Source organism: Hypomesus transpacificus, chromosome 1 (genome assembly GCF_021917145.1).
Source record: "Hypomesus transpacificus isolate Combined female chromosome 1, fHypTra1, whole genome shotgun sequence".
In the NCBI taxonomy this organism is placed as follows: Eukaryota; Metazoa; Chordata; class Actinopteri; order Osmeriformes; family Osmeridae; genus Hypomesus; species Hypomesus transpacificus.
The window spans coordinates 3,622,243-3,643,973 of record NC_061060.1 but is presented as its reverse complement, the minus strand read 5'-3'; the positions used below and the strand labels follow the sequence as shown (position 1 = coordinate 3,643,973).

General features: G+C 44.5%; 3 protein-coding genes across 5 annotated transcripts; all 3 read left to right on the top strand.

Moving 5' to 3' along the window:
• Positions 1 to 2,800: 2,800 nt before the first annotated feature.
• Positions 2,801 to 5,159, top strand: si:dkeyp-72g9.4. The gene is made up of 2 exons (XM_047023325.1): positions 2,801 to 2,924; positions 3,686 to 5,159. The coding sequence occupies exon 2, from the start codon at positions 3,695 to 3,697 to the stop codon at positions 4,520 to 4,522; it is 828 nt and encodes a 275-aa protein (XP_046879281.1). The 5' UTR covers positions 2,801 to 2,924; positions 3,686 to 3,694; the 3' UTR covers positions 4,523 to 5,159.
• Positions 5,160 to 9,208: 4,049 nt separating this feature from the next.
• On the top strand, positions 9,209 to 11,298 carry LOC124470969 (growth-regulated alpha protein-like). The gene is made up of 4 exons (XM_047025268.1): positions 9,209 to 9,381; positions 10,413 to 10,533; positions 10,792 to 10,869; positions 11,016 to 11,298. The coding sequence occupies exons 1-4, from the start codon at positions 9,306 to 9,308 to the stop codon at positions 11,062 to 11,064; spliced, it is 324 nt and encodes a 107-aa protein (XP_046881224.1). The 5' UTR covers positions 9,209 to 9,305; the 3' UTR covers positions 11,065 to 11,298.
• Positions 11,299 to 13,562: 2,264 nt separating this feature from the next.
• On the top strand, positions 13,563 to 21,314 carry LOC124468255 (putative monooxygenase p33MONOX). 3 transcript variants are annotated; one of them, XM_047020952.1, is made up of 8 exons: positions 13,563 to 13,673; positions 13,778 to 13,864; positions 14,932 to 15,119; positions 15,195 to 15,315; positions 15,490 to 15,617; positions 18,845 to 19,017; positions 19,260 to 19,423; positions 19,583 to 21,314. In XM_047020952.1, the coding sequence occupies exons 2-8, from the start codon at positions 13,819 to 13,821 to the stop codon at positions 19,786 to 19,788; spliced, it is 1,026 nt and encodes a 341-aa protein (XP_046876908.1). In that variant the 5' UTR covers positions 13,563 to 13,673; positions 13,778 to 13,818; the 3' UTR covers positions 19,789 to 21,314. The 3 variants fall into 3 exon arrangements, with proteins under 3 accessions (XP_046876908.1, XP_046876995.1, XP_046877047.1); XM_047021039.1 differs by having other exon boundaries at positions 13,564 to 13,846; XM_047021091.1 differs by having other exon boundaries at positions 13,566 to 13,864; positions 14,932 to 15,053.
• The last annotated feature ends 417 nt before the right edge of the window (positions 21,315 to 21,731 follow it).

Sequence of the window (21,731 nt, the reverse complement as noted above, 5' to 3'; positions counted from 1 at the left end):
GTGACCCAGGCAACTGTCTGTACCATAGCTGTACATATCACAAACCTAATGTTGAATATTTATTAAAGTTCATGTGCCTGTGGTATTTACACTTGGACTTGTTGTGTGCCACATTCTTATTCCTAACTATATTACTTTTTATGCAACATATACTTTCTCTCTCTCCCTCTCCGTCTCTCTTTCTGTCTGTCTCTATTTATCTCTTTCTCACTCTATCTATCTCTATCTTTCCCTCCCTTCCTCCACATCCCTTCTACATGTTAGCGGTGAGCTAGAAGAGGTGCACCACTAGAGGGAAACAGAGTACCAGCTGCAGGAACACCACCTCTGTCTCTGTCATCCACAACACATCACCCTGCAGGAACACCACCTCTGTCTGTGTCATCCACAACACATCACCCTGCAGGAACACCACCTCTGTCTCTATCATCCACAACACATCACCCTGCAGGAACACCACCTCTGTCTGTATCATCCACAACACATCACTCTGCAAGAACACCAGCACCACCTTGCAGGAACACCAGCACCAACCTGCTCTTCCTGGAAGTCGGCCCCTTAAAGGGATAGTTCACCAACATTTCAAAGTGTCATCATTGTTGCCTTATGTTAAAGTGCTCGACAGGGATATAGGAAGGCTGCTGTCTGGTTCCTGGTTGGTGAGCCTAGAACTGTTCTAGCGTGACCCTGATCTGTAACCGAGGACGATTAAGAGTTTCTTGACATTTTGGTGGACTAATCCTTTAATCCCGCTAACTACTCCTGGTCAGATAAATGTGTACATGTTCACTGTTCAGAGCCACTGTGTGTTGGTGGTGATGTCATCCTGCATGGGAACACCCAGACAAGGGAAACCTATGGGCCTCTGAATGATTCATGTCGGCAGTGGAAGTGTTTCTTATGAACACATGGGGTCTCAATTGTGCGTGTGTGTGACAGCCTGACCCGTAGCAGTATAGAAAAACACCATGTGGCAGCATGACTCACCTTCTCCACCATCTTTGCACCCTTCTATAAAAAGACTGCTCTCATAATAGATCTGTAATGGGGGTAGTCACTGAAGCGTTCTCATTCTCATTCATACTGCTCTGTCACAAACACACACAAACCCAAACTAGCGCACCTAGTTGTGCTGCAGTAACTGGAAGAGTTGGAAAGCTCCATCTCTGATGCTTCATCCCTGCCACTCTCATAATGCTCCATGTCTGATGCTTCATCTCTACTGCTCCATGTCTGATGCTTCATCTCTACTGCTTCATGTCTGATGCTTCATCTCTACTGCTCCATGTCTGATGCTTCATCTCTCTGCTCCATGTCCGATGCTTCATCTCTCTGCTACATCTCTGATGCTTCAACTTTACTGCTTCATGTCTGATGCTTCATCTCTACTGCTCCATGTCTGATGCTTCAACTCTCTGCTTCATGTCTGATGCTTCATCTCTCTGCTCCATGTCTGATGCTTCATCTCTCTGCTCCATGTCCGATGCTTCATCTCTCTGCTCCATGTCCGATGCTTCATCTCTCTGCTCCATGTCTGATGCTTTATCTCTACTGCTTCATCTCTCTGCTTCATGTCTGATGCATCATCTCTGCCACTCTCATAATGCTTCATCTCTGCTCCTCTCTACAAACACTTGCATGTCTAATGTCCTGCTGGTATGTGTGTTCCATATGGACCCCTGTCTAATGTCTAATGTACTGTTGGTGTGTGTGTTCCATATGGACCCCTGTCTAATGTCTAATGTACTGTTGGTGTGTGTGTTCCATATGGACCCCTGTCTAATGTCTAATGTCCTGTTGGTGTGTATGTTACACATGGACCCCTGTCTAATGTCCTGTTGATGTGTGTGTTCCATATGGACCCCTGTCTAATGTCTAATGTCCTGAGCCGTGACATCTGCCTGCCGGTCAGCAGGCCTCTAGGGGGGATTCTCTGAAGTGGTGATGTAACATCGGCTTTCGTGGAACCCAGCTTCTCAACCTCCTGGCTTCTCAGTACGACTTGTTGTTCTTCAGGAGACACAAACAAACCCTGCTGTGTGTCTGACCTTCCTACCACCTCTTCCCCCAGGGATGGGCTTGTTGTGTCTCCATCTCTCATTGGACTTGACACATGCTCCTTCAGGAGCCTTCCAGTGGAGGACAGGGTTTTCAGCTCCATCAGAGAGCATGTCTTCATTTACACACAGACACACAACCTGCAGAGTCCCCAGACACACACACAAACACACACACAGATCTGTCAGAGGTATCACAAGCATGCATGCATAATGCTATACATCGGCCCCCTGAACGCTCCTTATGGTGACCATCTGTTTCACAGGGTTTCAAGGTCGACATCGGGAAACTGGTTATTTAGACAAGCAAGATTTATCTCTCTCTCTCTCTATCTCTCTCATTCTTTATCTTTCTATCTCTCTCGCTCTCTGTCTCTCTGTTTATCTCTCTGCTCTGTGTGCTTGCCTCTCTCTGTCTTTCCCTCCCTCCATCAATACAGCTGGCCAATGACAGCGCTTGAGGTAAAGAAGTGGATGGTGCTGCTATTTTTAGAATCAGGGAAGGAGGGCAGACTGAGAGCGAGGGAAGGAGGGAGGGAAGGAGAGAGAGAGAGGGGGACATGAGGAAAAGATAAATCTACATTTTACCATAGCCTGTGGACAGACTCAGACAGTCAGAGCCAGAGAGCACGCTCAGAAACAAACATCAGCCCTGAACTAAACTGCAGAGACACACAGAGCCACTAAGGACACACACACACAAAGGCTCACCGAGGACTTACAAACACACACACACACACACAAAACTCAAAAGGGGACACACACAGAACACACTAAGAAGAGGACAGCAGGCTGGACACACACACACACACAGGAGAGCAGAGACAAGGAAGAAGAACACGCTTGATACACACCAACTGAATTCAGGTGAGTTTTCAAGCTCTCGGACGTGACATTTAAACGATAGAGAATGTAGATGTTACACTGAACTCGTTGATGTTTGCTGTGTTTGCCCAGGTCAATCTGAGAATAGAACAGCTATCAACCAGGGGTGTGTGTACTTAGCCAGGGGTGCTGTGAGAGTGTATGCGTTCAGCCAGGAGTGCTGCAGGAGTGTGTGTGTGTGTGTGTTAAGCCACGGAGCGCAGTGGGAGTGTGTGTGCTCAAGGTGTGGCTCTATTTTTAGCCTGGGCTGCACCTGGAGCACACACGCTCGACTGCTCGGTTTAGACCAGCCTATTTCTGGAGCTGAGGTTAGTACTGAAATACAGCTGGACTGTCATTCATACTTCAAGCATTAGAGAGAGCAGGAATACATATAGACTAGCCCTGTACTCAGAACCCTGTACATTAACGCTGCTAAAGAGGAATGTGTTTATTCATTTGTTGATGCAGTTCTGTCGTTGACCACTAGGGGGTTTACACTTCTAGAGAGGAGGGGAGAGAGAGGAGAGAGAGGGGAGGATAGAGAGGAGAGGGAGGACAGGAGAGGAGAGAGAGAGAAAGAGAAAGGGAGAGAGAGAGAGAGAGAGAGAGAGAGAGAGAGAGAGAGAGAGAGAGAGAGAGAGAGTGAGAGAAGGAGGAAGGGAGATTAGAAAAGAGAAGGAGTGACAGAGATGGGAGAACATTTCAACAGAACTGTTCTGACTGTGTCTTCCTGGTCACTGTCCTGTCCCCGTGTCCCTCAGTGTTCAGCCATGCGTCCTCGCTCCTCTCTGCTGGCCAAGAGAAGCCTGCTGCTGCCCACCATCTCTGAGGGCTACGAGGAGCTGACAAGGAGCCAGGCTAACCTCTCCTCTGAGGACTACCTGCAGTCCATCTGCCAGCTGGCCTGCCCCCCCTTCCCCCCTCAGGGCTCCGCCTCCCCCTCTGATGTCATCAACGCGCGCCAGAAGGACTCTCTAAACCAGAGGTTGTCACGGCTCAACGCTCATGACCGGCGTCAAGCGACCTTTGACCCTGACCAGAGAGAGCAAGCTCATGGGAGAGATATCGGTGATGTCATCAGTGCTCGCCAGGGCGGGAAGAGGGATGGAAACGAAGAGGCTGTGTTTGGTTGCCATGGTACAGTGGATCCCTTGGAGTATCTCTATGGATACCAGGAAAACCCTGCCCCTTTCACCTGTCAGTCAGGGAGCCTGAGGCAGCGATTGGCTGAAGCAAGGGGTGGGAGGAGGGATGGGGAGTGGCCAGTAGGACAGACACGCCCCCATGCGTACAGTTTCTCCCGCTCCTGCCCCATCTCACACCACAAGAGCAGCTGCCCCGTCCCCACCCTCCACCCTCCACCTGCTCTGTGCACCTCCTCCCTGCCCCACACAGCCCCCCAGCCAGCCCCCACCCCTGGAGAGAGCCACCACACCCAGCCCGCCAGCCCAGAGGAAGAGGGGAGGAGGCAGGGAGGAGGGGGGAGGCAGAAGGTGAAGCAGTCCCTAATGTCTCAGTGGATGTCAGACTGGCGTGGCTGGGTGTGGAGAGAGGGGGGCGAGCGAGCCTCCGCGCAGCCCGTTATCGATGACATGTGAGCTTCAGGGGGTGTCACAACACAGACACACACACACAGAACTCAGATCAACACTCTTTCTGGCAAGAGGAAATGGGTTACATCATCGGAAGGACTCAGAAGGTTTCAGAAGGTTCCTGAAGGTTCCAGAAGGTTTCAGAAGGTTCCAGAAGGTTCCTTTCCATGGTTGGAATGCCTGGCCGCTGAGACTGTGACCGGGTGCGGCATCATGCTGCCAGAGACGCTCAAGAGACAAGCTGCTACAGGCCACCTCAGTGACAGTGGGACTAGATTGTTCAGCTGTAAATAATTCTGATCATGTTTTGTTACATAAATAAGTTAACTTCTGAATCAGAAAAAATTACAAATGAAACACACACACACACACACAATCGAATGCAAATGCACAAACACGTGCACACAAAAGCATGCTCTCCCCTATACACACACACACACACAAACAAACATAAATTCACACACAGTGCCACAAACCACATCTGAGACATACCTCTTGACCTAATCTAGGGAAAGCACTAGAAATGCTCACACATTCCACTGCATGTAATGCTGGTGGAAGCTGATAAACATTTGTGATATCTGACAAACACGGTCTTTTTATACATTTGCCTATCTGGAAACTTGGATTGAATAAACACAATTTTCGTACAGTGTTTTGCTGTGATTGTTACTGTTGCCTGGCTGCTTGGATTGAGCTGCATGGATTCCAGAAACAGTTGGGATCCAGCTGGTTTCTATGGCAACTGTCGAGGGATTCCATGGTGGGTAAACAATAGAATCTTGATTTTGGGCGTAGGCCACACACAGACATCCACGCGTGCCCACAGGCAAACACACGCACACCGGAGCATTCACACACAGACACACAGCTATGCGCACACACACACACAACGTACACACACAGATCAAAGACTATGATTGCTAAGACATTCATAATTTGTTTCTTCCCACACAGTTGATCTATAAAGACTAGTGCACATTCACAATTCTTTGCATCTTAAACGACAATTTAACAATTGATTTTCAGTCTCTTCTACCCAGTCTGCACAACTGTTGTCTTTTATAAGCGTAAATCTAAAGATGACCAATATATAGACACAGTTTCCAGGTACACGTGAGAATATGTTTACCCCAGATGGTTTGTACACCAAAATAGGCAGACATAGTTCAGACGGTGTGAAGGGGGGAGAGCAGGCCTGCAGTGATGAGGAGCCTGCAAACAGACCAGAGCAGGCCTGCAGTGATGAGGAGCCTACAAACAGACCAGAGCAGGCCTGCAGTGATGGGGAGCCTGCAAACAGACCAGAGCAGGCCTGCAGTGATGAGGAGCCTACAAACAGACCAGAGCAGGCCTGCAGTGATGAGGAGCCTGCAAACAGACCAGAGCAGGCCTGCAGTGATGAGGAGCCTACAAACAGACCAGAGCAGGCCTGCAGTGATGGGGAGCCTGCAAACAGACCAGAGCAGGCCTGCAGTGATGGGGAGCCTGCAAACAGACCGGTGGAGCAGGAAGAGGGCTACATGTTGATATGTTCTCTGGCTGCACTGACGCAGTTTTTAGAACCTCAGTGTTGATGTTGTGGTCAGCGCTCAGAGGTAATCATTTAGGGTTGTGGTACAATATCCTGCTGCATTCTGAGAAGCACAGAACATAAGGCGTAGGGGGGTGGGGGTGAGGTGTGTGTGTGTGTGGGGGGGGGGGGGGGGGTTGAGGTTGCACCAGTTTAAGAGTGTAAAAATGGATATTGAATATAAGGTCACTGTGGAGCCCATCTCCTTCATGTACTTGCAATAACCCTAGATCACAGACTTAGAAAACCCTACAGAACATAAGCTCAAAATAAGCATATCCATCGGAGTTAAATATGTCTCATGCCCCAGTGTTCTCCAGTATCCCTTTGTCTCTCTCTCCCTCTCTCTGTGAGAGGAACACTGTGAACTATAGGATAGCAGCAAAAGCACTCTCCTGTCCCCTATAAATAAAACACAGGAACTATTCCCACCCGTGTAATACTGAAGCTGGGAGAACAGTGTGCGTCTGTCATGGGTCCTGTATCGCGGCTGCATCTCTTTCCCGACAGAACACCGCACGTGTTTGTGTCTTCCGCAGCCAAACCTCAGAGATGTACAGATATGACTCAGACTGCAGACTAGAACTAGTAAACCCCCCTCTCCGGTTTAGTCTCTGTCTCTCTCTCTGTCCCTCTCTGTCTCTCTCTGTCTCATTCTGTCTCTCTCTCTGTCCCTCACTGTCTCTCTCTGTCCCTCTCTGTCTCTCTCTCTGTCTCGCTCTGTCTCTCTCTCTGTATCTCTATCTGTCCCTCACTGTTTCTCTCTGTCTCTTACTGTCTCTTTCTGCCTCTCTTTATCTGTCTCAATATTCAAATTCAAATAAAGTGGTTTATCTCTCTCTCTCTCTCTTTATCTGTCTATCTCAAATCAAATGTAATTGCATTTGTATAGCCCTTTTTACAAGCAACGCACATAGGCTTTACATACGCCCCTTGAACTGCCCCTCAACCAACCTAAACCCTCAAGGAAGACAAGGAAAAACTCCCAGAAAAACTCACTAGAGGAGAACAAATTGAAGAAACCTTGGGAGGAGCAATTCAGTGAGGGACCCCCTCCTCCAGAGACGGTTGGTGAAAGAGAGGTGCAGAACACAGGCCAAACATAGTCACACAACAGGGAAGTGTCAAAGGGTGTTGAAACACCAAAATCCAGTTCAACTTGGGTCAGAGTTGGTAAATGTCGGTTTAAACAGAGGTAGCTACAGGGCTGGGGACTGTGATTGGCGCAGCATCACAGGCAGTGCAGCATCACAGGCAGTGCAGCATCACAGGCAGTGCAGCATCACAGGCAGTGCAGCATCACAGGCTCTGTGTCTCTCTTTGTCCCTGTCCATGTCCTCATCTCCACATGCACATTTTCTCAGATCTTGAAAGGTCATCTGATCCAATCCCAGATCTTGGCGTGTCAGTCTTCTGATGCTGGTGCCGTCCCTGAACTGTGCAGCAAGCAGGAACAGGACCTGAAAGTAGCGTTGCTCAAGCTCTCAGACGGAACCAATCATCTGAAACTCCACATCATTATTGTCTGGAGGCTTCATCTGAAAAACTGCTGTTGTCCAGTAAACAACACACAAAAGAAAACTAAAAGAACTGAAGTTTGAAAAAGAGCAGGAATTTTCCCTGCTGCTAATAAAAGACTGAGGTCTGGTCTATGTCTGAGATCTCTGCTCCAGTCTAACAATATAACTACTAATCACTCTGCAGCTTAATACTAATGATTGTAACAATAATTGGTTAATATCCCTGTTGATCATGTAAATTATTAAATCTTCTTGGTCAGGTCATCAAATATTATGAGTCATGTTATTATATTTTGTCATATTAAATATCACTGTTGTTTTACACTTGCTATCTTATTAATATTCCTACTATTGAAGGATTAATCACATTACAATTGACTTTCTTGGTGAGTAAAGTGCTGAATAGTCCAGTTTAGATCTTAGGTAGTGGAACCTTGTGAGAGTGCAGGCCATGTTTCCATGAGGTATCAGAAACAGCAGGCAGAATCTGAGAGAGAGAGAGAGAGAGAGAGAGAGAGAGAGAGAGAGAGAGAGAGAGAGAGAGAGAGAGAGCTAACCACAGGCTGCTGAGATGCCTATAGTTCTCAGTATCGTGATGCACGAAACTGGCCTTTCACCAGAGATGTGAAGTAACAAAGTACAAACACTTTCGTAGATTCTTTCTGGTATCAGTAATTTACTTATTAATTTTCCTGACAACTATTTTACTGTCACTCCTTAAATGCTCAATGAAGCATGGCCGAAAGCAACAAGAAGAATGACTAACGTTATGGATGAGACAGAGGGATTTAGCAATATGTCAGAGCCCCTACTTCTTTATTTGAACTTGAGGGAAAAAGTACTTTTACCAGAGCCTTTTTAAACATGAGTATCTGTACTTCTACATGAGTAAAGGATGTTTGTACTTTTGCCATCTCTGCTTTTCACACACTCACACACACTAACTGCATCACACACTCACACATATACTAACACACACACGCACACACATATGCACGTATAGTTATCACACATACATATCTACATACACATACATAAACACAAACCAATGACACATCAACACTCACCCTTTCATTCACAACCCAAATGTTTGGCTTGTTTACCACTTAACTCCTTGTGGCAAGCAGTCACCACATTGACCCATATACGAGCCCACTGAAACAAAATAAAATACACAGACATATATATTGTAAATACAATTTTAATTCATTTTTTTTATTTTTTTTTATCACTACACTCTTCTCATTAAGCTTTCTCACAACTTGTTGCTATTTTGCCCCAGTCCCTTCCCCATAATAAACCTTAGTCAAGTACTTGGTGTGTATGGGCCATTGCGCCTGAAATAAACATTAAATAAAAATAAAAATAAAACTTGTAACTAATACAATAAGTTGATAAAAGTAGGTTCTAGTCAGATAAGTGATGATTAGATAGGGGTCAAATAAAGCAGGTGGGCGACGGATGGGTATGGGCAGAGGTCTGGGTAGGTTTGGGTGGGGGTAGGCCGGAGGTGAAGGAAGCAGCGTTGTGGTTAATGAGGGAGTTTCAGTTTCCATTATGGAAACTTCCCTTGCTCACAGATATACCGTAGCATCAAACATGACTATAAGAGGACCCTGTCTCTCCTCATCTCACACACCTCCAATCATCCATCATCTCAAGCAGGATAACCAGACCTTCTCTGTTCCACGGCGACATGACGACCACCACTACCATGACAACCAGAGTCCTGATGCTCCTTGCTATGTTTGTCTGTGTGACCCTGGCGCAGCGTGAGTAGCTCTTATTACCGTGGTAACTGTGTAATTATGATATTATTGCTGTGTAATTATTACATTTTTACTGTATAATTATCATGTTATTACCGTTTAACTATCAGGTTATCACTATGTAACTATCAGATTATCACTATGTAACTATCACGTTATTATTATGTAATTATCACATTATTACCGTGTGTTTTTCACGTTATTAATGTGTTGTTATCATGTTGTTACTCTGTGATGAGTGATTGCTGTCTTATTACTGTTAATAATACGGCACTGAAAAAGTGGCAAGGTTAGGTATTAAAATAATATGTCAAAAGATATATTATTATGTCTTTATATTAAACATTATAACTGACACAGTTGTAGTTTGTTGGTTCTATTCAGGAATACCCGGCAGAAATGTTATACTTAAAAAATATATATATTTAATATGGATGCCTTAAAAAAGTATGCGTTGGTGGGTATTTAATTATCACATTATATTCCTGCCATGCTACTTGTGTGATACTAATATGTTATTAATATTATGTCCCTTACACGCAATAACTGTTCATATACAGTCTATAAAATATACATATAAAGGAAAATCATCTTTGGAATCCGGCACTTAATAACAAACAAATTCTTAAATTCTTAAATATAAAATGTATGAAATTAAAAAATGATTTAAATACAGTAGTATATTTGACTGTATGTCAATACTACATTTACATTTAGTCATTTTAGCAGACGCTCTTATCCAGAGCGACTTACAGTAAGTACAGGGATATTCCCCCCGAGGCAAGTAGGGTGAAGTGCCATGCCCAAGGACACAATATCATTTGGCTCGGCCGGGAATCGAACTGGCGACCTTCAGATTACCAGCCTGATTCCTTCACCGTTCAGCCACCTGACTCCCTATGTATACTATGTTATTAATATGTGATGTCTCTCTGTCTCTCTCTCTCTCTATCTATCTCTCTCTCTCTCTCTTTGTGTCTCTCTCTCTTTGTGTCTCTCTCTCTCTTTGTCTCTCTCTGTCTCTCTCTCCGTAGGCTCAGGCAGTCAACGCTGTCTCTGCCACAGGACAAGCAGCAGACTGCGCACCCAGCCCACAGAAGTGGAGGACATCCAAATCCACCCACCAGGAAACTCCTGTGACAGGATTGAATTTGTGTAAGTTCACATCATACAACCTGGCCGTCCTGCAAGTCCATCTGTCTGACTTCAAAGGTTCCCTGAAATTAGACAAACAGTACATTTACAGCTAATATTGTATTTTTACAGATTGAAAATGAAGTTTTACTTTCTAGTTGTTTTGTGGGTGACTAATATAAACCCATTGACTAAATTAAGTGATTGATGTTGATACAAAAAGGATTACAAAACAGAACGATTTCCTCTGGTTAATGAGGTAATATCCTGTTCCTCTAGTGTGAGTCTGAAGAACGGTCTGCAGTACTGCCTGGACCCAAAAATGAAGCTGGTTCAGAAGATACTCAGAAGTTTCACGTAAGAAACGATGAATTGACAAACTTACATGGTCATTACTACGTCTTGCACATTCTTGTTTGAAAGTGTGTTAGTATTAGTTAACTTGTATGTGTGTGTGTGTGTGTGTGTAGTCGACTGATATCCTGTTTGATTTGCTTCAACAGGAACAAGCCCCTGCCCACCAGCCCACCTCAGCTTCCAGAGCAGCGCTGACTCTGAAACATGACCTTGCTGTGACTCCCTCTGAGACTCTCCCTGCATTTAAGGACGAGCATTCTGTTAGCTGAAAGCCAAGGATCTAAAATCTTAAAGGAACTCAATGGTTGTATTTGTTTTCTTGTCATTTCCCCCTTAGTATTGTTTTACCATTTTACAATATGCTCTTATAAAGTCTGTCATGTCTGTTACACACATAAGCTATGAGACAATAAAGTTTCTTTTTATAAATTGTACTCCTTTTCATTACAATCTTAAAGTTTATAATAATAAACTAAATCTTGGTAGAAGAAGAGATATGTATTTTGGCCCCAGAGTGGGACTAGTGTAACCGTCGCCACCTTGTGGCGATATGTGAACAGTACAGTAGGTTCCAGATCTGGAGATATACACAGAATAAAGCCAAGTCACCCAGGAGCTTTGATTCAGCAGGTGAGGTGGATAGAAGGTGAGAGGATCAGGAAAGTTGAAGGAGGTAGGGTGGGGGTGAGAGGGTGATGGAGGGGAAAAGAGAGAGGGGTGGAATAGACAACAAGTGTGACTACAGTGGTCATACGGCAGGCTTCAGAACACAGAGAGAATAATAAGTCTTTCCTGGTGTCTCATAAATCTAAGACTCTTCTTACATAACCCTTCAAGTGCCTGAGAGCATCACATGGTGTTCCCTGAGACCATACATGCGTAGATGGGGGAACCCGACACTCTGATCATCCTCCAGTCCCTGCGGCTAAGTTTAGGCTAACGGGAGACCTGGCCAGAAAGTGTTCCCATTCCAACACGGAGGTGTGTCCCCATAACAACCATGAGACACACTCCATGCCACATGGTTGTAATAGTGTGCATGTCTGTGGGTGTGTGTTTGTGGGGGGGGGGGGGGGGGGGGGGGGGGGGAGGTTCAACTAGAAGCACTTAAAGCTGTAGTGACAGTTTACCTTCTCAACCTGTCTGAGGAGGTGAGAATAAGTTTGGGCAGCTGTGTAGGGGTGGCAGGGCATGTCATAAACACACTATGCATGTCCATTAAATATAAAAACACAGCGTATCAAACTTATTACAGTATATCAAACTGAACATGAATATTGGTAACGGCTTGGGCTATGCTTCGATGCTTCATTTATCTATTAGTCCATCCGACACCTATTGCACTATGCACAAGCCACCTTGATCTCATTTGCACTATGCTGCCCATTCATATCCTTATTCTATTTTTATGTACATTGTATATTTTAAATTGTTTAAATGTTCAGACTGTTTAGTTCCTGTACTCTTTAACTTTAAATTTAAGACCCATATATGTTTATTGTTTGCACCTTACTGGCACAGTAAATTCCGTGTTTATGTAAACCTACATGATGAATAAACCAAATTATGATTCTGATGATCCGCACTGGTTGGACAGTGACATGTTTAGTCAGACAAACATGGCCATGTAGGAACTTATAGGCTACATTTACAATTCGGGCCACAGAATGATCACTTCCGCTGGCTCCACCCGAGAACAGTAGAATGGTAGCTAAGCGGTGTTTACCTTCCATCTTTTCGTACATCCATCAGTCATGCCTAAAGCTACCTGCATTTGTTTGCTCAACAATTCCGCTAATCGTCTCGAGCGCAGCGCACTAGCGACAGTTGACTAGCGGACAAAGTCAAAGCAGGGTGTTAAGAAAAGGTGAGTTATAAAGTAGGCTATGTAATAATGTGAATACGACAGAAATATACTATTATTGTTTTGAAAAAAAAATTATGGTTTTCAAACAATTTGGAATTATAAATGTGTCTGCAAAAAATTATGCATGAAAAATGCCACAGAAAAAAAAAGAGTCGTAGATCTGTAAGATGCTTCAATATCTGCTGAATCACGATAGGCTACTTGTATGTCAGGACATGCTTACTTCTGTTCAAATATTTTATCACACGATACTGTTTTTGCAAGTCACTGTGGAATATTGACTGGGGGCTGACGTTGTTAGTTGAAGTGAAGATTTGGCCAAATATTTGGTCAAACGCACACTCTTTACTCAGTCTGGACCGTCCAGTTATAAGCCACCTGAGACCTGTGTCTAATAGATACTGCTCCTTAAATGTCATGACAACCCACACATTTGAAGTCAAATGCTTTGTAAAGAAGGCAGCAGGTAGATATGACATTGCTATGTACCTCAACTTGGGATAGGACATGTGGGGGCTACACCTGTATGACACCAGACATACAGGTGACCAAACGTCACTGGAGTGTTGCAATAGCAAAACAAAGTCCATATTAATATTGCAATGTGATTCATGATACAGCGCAGCTTGTTCCTGTTTCGTACACTCTTCAACCACCGAGACAGTAAACCGCTTCACACCCAGACCTGTGCAGACATAGAAGGAGTGTGTGGTATGTGTGAGGGGGAACTTGCATCTCCCAGAGATGGCCTGTGCCCTTTCCCTGTGCTGGTAACCAAACCCTGGGTCTATTTAGGGGGTGGGACAGTGGTCTACACTCTGCTCGGGGCTGTACGGACACATGATTTACCCTCAATCTCAAGCGTCAGAGATCTTTACCTACCCAACCCTGTGCTCTGTTCTTGACGTCATAGGATCAATATTGCGGCCGACAGCAGGTCAGTGCCTTCGACTTTGGCCTATGGCTCGGGCATCTAACTCTTTGCACAATTCTGTAGGACGCGAACAGGTACAGACCTCAGCAGCTCCCTGTCCCTTCCAGCTTCTGTCTCTACCTGCTCCCTGTCCTAGTCCGGCGACAACATGGGCTCAGGTCAAGGCGACACACCAGGTACTTCATACATACCAGGTACTTCATACACACTCTCCTCAACGTGTAATACTACAGTTCTGCCCTACAAAAGCAAAAGACCGTAACTCACCAGTGTCGAACTGAGAAAAATGACTTCAAAGTTTTTTAGTTGTCCTGCCAAATGTATTATAGGTAGGGCACGGGAAATCGGGTTTGATGTTTTAGTAATTACATTTAACTACATAAAAAAATATTGATCTTGAACTTCGCTTTTGACCTATTTTGAAGTTAGTAAGAGGTAATGCCAAGGCAAAAGACAGTAACTTCCGTTTTCTTTGCTCATTTGGTTGCTGATCACGATATGAATTCTGTATATTATAAGCCCATGTAACAGGTGGGTGTCTGTTAAAATACTCTATTTTTTTATCAAATTGCCAGGGTAAGATACTCATGACCGACTCATTTGGGGGATTTTTTATGTTGAACGCCAGCCAGTAGGCTAGGGCTAATGCTCAAAAATCATGCTGTGGATTTAACTTCTCAGAAGATGTTGTTTGCAGTGGATAAAAAAAAATGAAAATGTTACAAGAAAAGGCAGGCCATCAAATTAGTTGTTTTGCTGTTGCTTAACAACGACAACCGATATTGTCAAATTAGCAGTTCAAGATATTTGGCCACATAATAAAGCAGACCTTAATGTTCCAAAAATGACAAAAACTCATTTTCGACAAAATTGAAGTTACAGTCTTTTGCCTTTGCACGGTAGAGTTGTTAATGAATGAATGAATGACTTTTATTCTCATTGCACATACAACAAAATTGAATTGCACTTCTCTTGGTGGTGACACATAGCATGACAGGACAATAAAGTAAAACATGAATTAAGACATAAAAAAGAGACCGAAGTAATATGAACACAGTAATATTTTTTTAAATGAGTAAATAAATTATAAATATAATATGCATATATAAATAATGCATTTGATCTAGTAGTAGGCCATTATTTAAGTCTGGGATTATGCACGGTGACTTCATCATTGCACCAACGTTAGCAAGTACATTCCCTCTGTGGTTGATGTGGTAACCCTAAACCTGCTGCTGTTCTGCAACACCGCCCCCTACAGCCCTGGAGTCAGGGGTGCCCTGCAGCCTGTTTGGGGCCATGTCTTCCTCCATGGGCATGACCCGGCACACCTTCACCTATGATGAGGCCCTGGACACACCCATGCAGTCCCCACCCCCAGACGTGAGCTTTGGCTTTCTTTGGAAAGACCCAGTCATCCCACAAAGAAAGTTCAAGAGGATTGCAGAGGTGTGCGTGTGTGTGTGGATATTAAGCCTGGCTGTGTGTTAGTAATGTGTGTAAAACAGTGAACTGTGTTGTCAGGAGGATGAAGGTGGGGCCTCCAGGGCTCTGCGGGGCCCGTTCGAGACGAAACCCTCTGCTCAGCCTCCGTTCCCCGTGGTCAAGACCAAGGCCTCCTCCCTTGTGAACACACTTATGATCAGTGAGTCGACACAGCAGACAAACTAGTGTCATATCACTGGGTCTTTTTTTTTAAACGTCGTTCTATGACTCTCTAACACCCTCAGTCCTCAGTGCGAACCCCTAATCGTCCATAGAGGTTGTGTTTCAAATGAGTGGCAGAGCCTGTAATGTTGACTTGTGTGGTGTCCTGCAGGGCAGACCCAGGAGAGCCTGCTGAGGTTTGAGCACCAGGCAGGTCTAACAGAGGCTGGTTACTCCCCCCACAGGGGCCTGTCTGCAGAAGAGACACACTTCCACCGCATGGCCGAGCGGCCCCTGCATGTAAGTATAGCAGCTCGAAAACAGACATGGCCAGGTCAACTCTTCCAGGGTCATTACCCCCAGCCCCAAAACAACAACAGAAATATGCGTTTGCTGGCGTTATTGATTTGAATGTATTGGGGTTTTTTTGAGTGAGAAACAAAGTCCTTAAGATTTCAATTTGCTGCTAATTAATTTAGTCTCAGAAGAACCATCTTTGTGCTTCGATAGCATTGACACTTTGGTAAACAAATTACGTAATACTGTGTTCTCTGTGGTTTGCTGTGAACGTTGCCATGCAACGTCCTTGAATGAGTCGAGCCCCTATATTTTCCGGAATCGACCAATCGGAGAGCTCGTTACAAAGACAAGTTTTTGAGGCTATCTTTTCGTACACTGTGTTCAGCTACGTATTATTCGTCTCTTTATCAAGAAATATCTACTAAAATGGATAAAATGAGAGAGTGGGTCGGACTGGAAAGCGAAAGAAACCATCTGTTGAAAAGGTAAACTTTAATATGTTTGAGAGTTTGGTTAAAACGTAGACTAACATTTTTGTCCAGGCCCTTTTCCGCTTGGCTTTTTTTGGTCTAGCAGGACTGTACGTAATCTAGCCAGACTAGCTTAGCTTCATAGTGAATACTAAGCTATGACCAGGCCTTGAGTATGTGATAACACTCACATCTTGGGTCAGTAGGTTGCCAATTTTGCTTATCTATATTAAGACCAATAAACATGCATTAATAGTCTAGTGGTGAATAATTATGGATTCAGGTTGCTAGCTTTCGGTTAGCGATGTGTTGTTACTACTACTACTAGTGCTAGCTTGCTAAGCTAGTGCCTACTGACTTCGGACCCTGCCAGCGCAACAACAACTCTCCAGTCAGTGTCGTTGAATGTAGTTGGCAACGGCGCTGGATAGCTAATAGAACCGTTAATTATATACAGCTAACGTCAGCCCTACAGTAATATAATACATAGTCCGTCTATAATAAAATATATCTCTTAGTTAAACGTAACTCGTAGTAAGTGGTTAGCTCTAGCATACGCACATTTGAGTCTACATTTATTCATTTATCAGACGCTCTTATCCAGAGCGACTTTCAGTCTAGCCACATCACCGGTGTCCTTACAGGGAACCTAACATTAAACAGTAACCCAACCTTTCCGCTGGCCTGTCTCACCGTGTTTGTCAGGTGAAACTCGTCAGCCAGTTAGCTATACTCTATATATGGATTCGACGGGAACAAGGCCAATATTAAGAGCATGTTCGCGTCAGGTTAAAACTGTAGAGGACACTGAGTGATCTCTAACATTAACGTTCTCCTGCATTGGAAGGTTGATTTTTCAGGATGTTGAAACGAACACAGACAGAATCATGGATAGTGCAAATTCAATCACAGGATTAGGGGATTATCCTCAAAAATTGAAGATGAAGGCAGATAATATTGTTCCAGAAATAGTAGTGACCAAAACAAAACGAAAGGTAGGCTTGTGATCATTTGATGGTCTGTTTGACTGTGCTCTGGCTTGTAGAATTGTGTTCGATTGTGTTTACGATCTGAAGCGTTTGTGTTTTGTTAATGCAGGGGCATATATTGCTTTTACAGTTTTTTTTACAATCACTTTGACACTAATTTCAGAACATAGATGTCCTTCTTCAAAACTCTAGACACACAACTCACAACTGATGATCAAAATGCACATTTTTCAAAACGGTAACACGATTTTCAATTGCTTGGATACATTACACATTCACCTTAGATCATTTGTTTATTGAACTGTAGTCATCTGTTTAAAATGACACAACTTAACATCAAACTGTTACGATTTTAAAATACAATTCACACATAACATCTGAAATATCTGTCATTTCCTTACATGACAATGATTTGTCAATTGACACTTCTGCTCAAAATGAGATCCATTAACACCAATTACATGAAATTGGACTAAACCATCATGTTTTCAGATTTGAAAACCAGCAGCAACTGTAGGTATGCAGGCCTTGTAATTGTTTTGTCAATTTACAGCCTTGTACCTGCCCCCATATTCTCCCTTCCTCAACCCTATTGAGGATTTGTTCTTCACATGGAGATGGAAGGTGTACGATAGACACCCTTATGAACAAGTTACTGATCTCCAGGCCATGGATGAGGCATACAATGACATCACAGAAGGCCAGTGCCAGGCCTGGAAATGCCATGCCTGGAGATTCTTTCAGAGCTTTTTGTCAAATGAAAACACTAACTCTGTTGCGATGTGGATGAAAACTTGTGGCCAAATCCACAAGACAAGGTTGATGGAAATGTAGGAGTGTAATAAATCGTTTATTTTGCTTTGTTTGTTTTTTGAGCCATGTGAGGAACACTGCAGTACATGTTCAGACTAGCATAGTTTTCCTTTGTAGATAATTGTTTGCTAATTAATAAAAAATAAAAATGTTGTAATATGATTGTCATCAACACATCAACACATTTCTGCTGCTGTAGTAGTCTGTAGTAGTCTCTTAGTCCATTTATGGTGATGTAGTATATTATGAAACATGTATCACATATTTTGTAGTACAATATTTAATGATTGTACAAACAACTACATGGTGAAACTATGGGTATCTTGTGTGTGGATGATCTAAGTGAATGTTCCGATTGGTATTTCATGATCAATTTGTTATTTGAACTAATGATTCAGCATGTGCATGGTGTCTTTAGAGATATGAACAAACAATGTCATGCTTTGAACATGTGACAGTCTGTGTTACGAGTAATGTTATTCCTGTTTGTTCCAAAAAATAGGTTGTTGTTTTGTTCCAAAAACAGGTTGTTGTTTTGTCCTGTTTTCCTTCCAAACCGTGACCAACTCAAAGTGGTCCCGGTCTGACTGCAAACCCCACCCTACCACCTTAACTATCATATTTTCTGTGGGAAACCACTGGCCTCTGCCCTCCACCTCCTTGCCTGGCCTCTCTATCTCTCTGGCCCCATTTCTATGGTCAAGGGCTGCCAGACTGACATTTAAGAACATGTTCTGAAAACATTACTGGCCTTTGTTCTGTTTGATCACTGCTAGTCTGTCACAATCTTGTGTGTGTTGAAGGGCTGTGTGTTTTGGCTACCCACATTGTTTTTGGGGCTATCTTGTTGTTTATGATTATTGACCTATGCACCTTTTGCCCTTTCTTGTAAACGCGTCTGCTAAATGTAAATGTGTGTGTCGGTCTAATGCAGATTTTCTCTCTCTTTCAACAGAAGTTGAGAGTGCCCATCGGGGACAAGGAGGAAAGGCTTTCAACATCAGCTCAATCCACCCCTTCTGTCACCCCCTGTGTAACCCCCTGTGTAACCCCCTGTGTCACCCCCTGTGTCACCCCCTGTGTCAGCCCCTGCACCAGCCCCTACGCCTCTCCAGCACCAAACCGCAGGTGAGCGACAGATCCCCCCCGGGGGTGCCCCCTGGTGGCAAAAAAAAACGGAACGTCGCCTGGTACTGTTGTCTGATGTAGTCTACAGGTCAACGCCTAGATGATATGCGTGACAGTTTTCTTTAGACTCAGTATCTGCATGGATACACCTTCTTTCCATAGTTGACCAACCTGCTTCTGAGGGTGTCATCTAGAGTGCCTCTGACGTTTGTCTTTGTCACGCTTGTCCTTCTGTGGTGCAGGAACTGGTTCAACCTGAGCCCTGCACCCTTCCCTGCCACACCAGAACTCACTAGTGCCAACCCAGCAGACATGGGAGGAAACGAGGGAGGACGAGGAGGAGCGGAGAAGTGGAGCCTGTTTGGGACACGGTCCTCCACCGACCCTGGCTCCGAGACCAACACGGGTGAGCAAGCAACACAGGCATCTCTGGGGAGGACTTGTACTCCGGAGCCCCAGTATCACCATCACAGTGCCGCTGCTGTGGCAATGAACCACCCTGGGCTTTCACTGAAAATATGTTCTCTGAATGGTACAGCTGGTCTGAACATCTGTGTGTCCCCAGGCTTCTCACTGCAGTCCTACTTTGGCCTTCCCAAGTCCACAACCATGGACTCCATCAACACCCAGGTCAGCCTCATGGTGGACGACCCGTCCAGCTTCAACCCCCCCAAGATCGAGATCTCTGGCATCGACGCTCAGAGGGTCGCCCAGCGACCTCACAAACTCAAGCCTAGAGACATGAACGTTCTCACCCCATCTGGTTTCTGATGCGTGATTCTCCTTCCCTGTTCTCTCCCCCCCCCCCACCCCCCTCTCTCTCTCTCCTCATGCCACCTCACCCTTTTCAAGTAATGGCCTCCACCCTCTTCCTCCACATGCAGACACCCTGGAGCTCTTTCTGAGATACCCAAGATTCTCGTGTCTAGTGCCAATACTTCCCCATCGCTAAGTTATCTCCCCCCCCCACCCCCCTCTCTCTCTCTCCTCATGCCACCTCACCCTTTTCAAGTAATGGCCTCCACCCTCTTCCTCCACATGCAGACACCCTGGAGCTCTTTCTGAGATACCCAAGATTCTCGTGTCTAGTGCCAATACTTCCCCATCGCTAAGTTATCTCCCCCCCCCACCCCCCTCTCTCTCTCTCCTCATGCCACCTCACCCTTTTCAAGTAATGGCCTCCACCCTCTTCCTCCACATGCAGACACCCTGGAGCTCTTTCTGAGATACCCAAGATTCTCGTGTCTAGTGCCAATACTTCCCCATCGCTAAGTTATCTCCCACCCCCACCCCCCTCTCTCTCTCTCCTCATGCCACCTCACCCTTTTCAAGTAATGGCCTCCACCCTCTTCCTCCACATGCAGACACCCTGGAGCTCTTTCTGAGATACCCAAGATTCTCCTGTCTAGTGCCAATACTTCCCCATCGCTAAGTTAGGGCTGATTCATCCAGGCCCTGAAGCGTTTCTCCACACCAAGACCCAGCAGGTCCTGCTGGTCTGACAGGCTGGTCCTCAGGTGTTCCACAATGCAGCTTCAAAAATACTATGTTCAGGTTTGAGTTCAAATGCCTTGAACCTGTCATTGTGGATCACCTCCCCCATGTTCCTCTGACATGGGGAGACAGACGTCCATGGTCTGATGTCTCACAGGGTCCCCCGCTTTGTAAAACTGCCACAGTTATGTAACCCACTGTCACTAGTACTGTATAGCACAGACACACACACACACACACAGACCAAGACAGATACACAGATACAAGCACAGCATAGCACCAACCATGTAAAATCTAGTTACCACAATCTTGTATCTGGTGAAGTCTTACAGATTTTTCCAAGTGTGTTGTATTTCAGTTTGCTCCCAGATTGTACTTTATTTGAAGGCAGTGTGGTCTTTGACTGTGGCTATGCTTGCTCTTCACTGGCTACTGATGACTCAGTTTAATATAATTTTATATTTAAGGGAGTATCTTAATAGTATTAGCTAGTAAGTAAATTGATGAGTGAGTGGCTTTTTGCTATTATGGAATGAATTGAGGTTTGTATTTCAAAAGCATTTGACTGCTCTGCTTGAAATCATTTTGTGTTATGTGTTTTTTGCCTGTATGTCATGTTGTGTCCCTATCTTACCACTGATGCAACAAATTATTGAGTCTTAAGTGGTAATTTGAGATGTTTTTATACTTTTTATTTTAGCTTTTTTTGAGTTAAATGTTAATGAATTTTAGTAATGAATTGCTCAATGAATTCTGCTGGTCTCATTGACCTAATTTGTATATAAACCTGACATTAACAAGTATTTTTAGTTTGACTCTTATTTTGGTCGAGCCGTCTGGGCTGTTATTCAATGTTACTGATGCCAGCAAAGATGATTACAGCCTGTCAGTAGCACGTTGTCACCACCCACATCTTCAAAACTCTGAGGCTCCTTTACAGGACATTTGCATTTAGCAGATGCTTTTATCCAAAGAGAATTCCAAGAGAGTTTTACAAAAGTGCATAGATCACTGATCGTAACAAGATAGCCCCAAACATTGCGGGTGGCCAAACATGAAGCATACTTTGTGAAACCAAATAAGTCCCAAAGGGAAGAACAATAAGAGCATGTAGTTTAGACAAGTTACAATTAAACAGCAAGAACCTCAAAAGTGTAAGAGTGTACCTTTGGAAAAGCAAGCAATAATAATGTATTTCACAGTGAGTACAACCATTTTAA

Excerpts from the sequence above, each read along its gene's own strand:
- LOC124470969 (XM_047025268.1), top strand. The coding sequence starts at position 9,306 with ATGACGACCACCACTACCATGACAACCAGAGTCCTGATGCTCCTTGCT. Across the intron at positions 9,382-10,412 it reads CTGTGTGACCCTGGCGCAGC|GCTCAGGCAGTCAACGCTGT; the intron begins GTGAGTAGCTCT and ends CTCTCTCCGTAG. Across the intron at positions 10,534-10,791 it reads TGTGACAGGATTGAATTTGT|TGTGAGTCTGAAGAACGGTC; the intron begins GTAAGTTCACAT and ends CTGTTCCTCTAG.
- LOC124468255 (XM_047020952.1), top strand. The coding sequence starts at position 13,819 with ATGGGCTCAGGTCAAGGCGACACACCAGGTACTTCATACATACCAG. Across the intron at positions 15,316-15,489 it reads TGTGAACACACTTATGATCA|GGCAGACCCAGGAGAGCCTG; the intron begins GTGAGTCGACAC and ends GGTGTCCTGCAG. Across the intron at positions 19,018-19,259 it reads TCTCCAGCACCAAACCGCAG|GAACTGGTTCAACCTGAGCC; the intron begins GTGAGCGACAGA and ends TCTGTGGTGCAG.
- si:dkeyp-72g9.4 (XM_047023325.1), top strand. The coding sequence starts at position 3,695 with ATGCGTCCTCGCTCCTCTCTGCTGGCCAAGAGAAGCCTGCTGCTGCCC.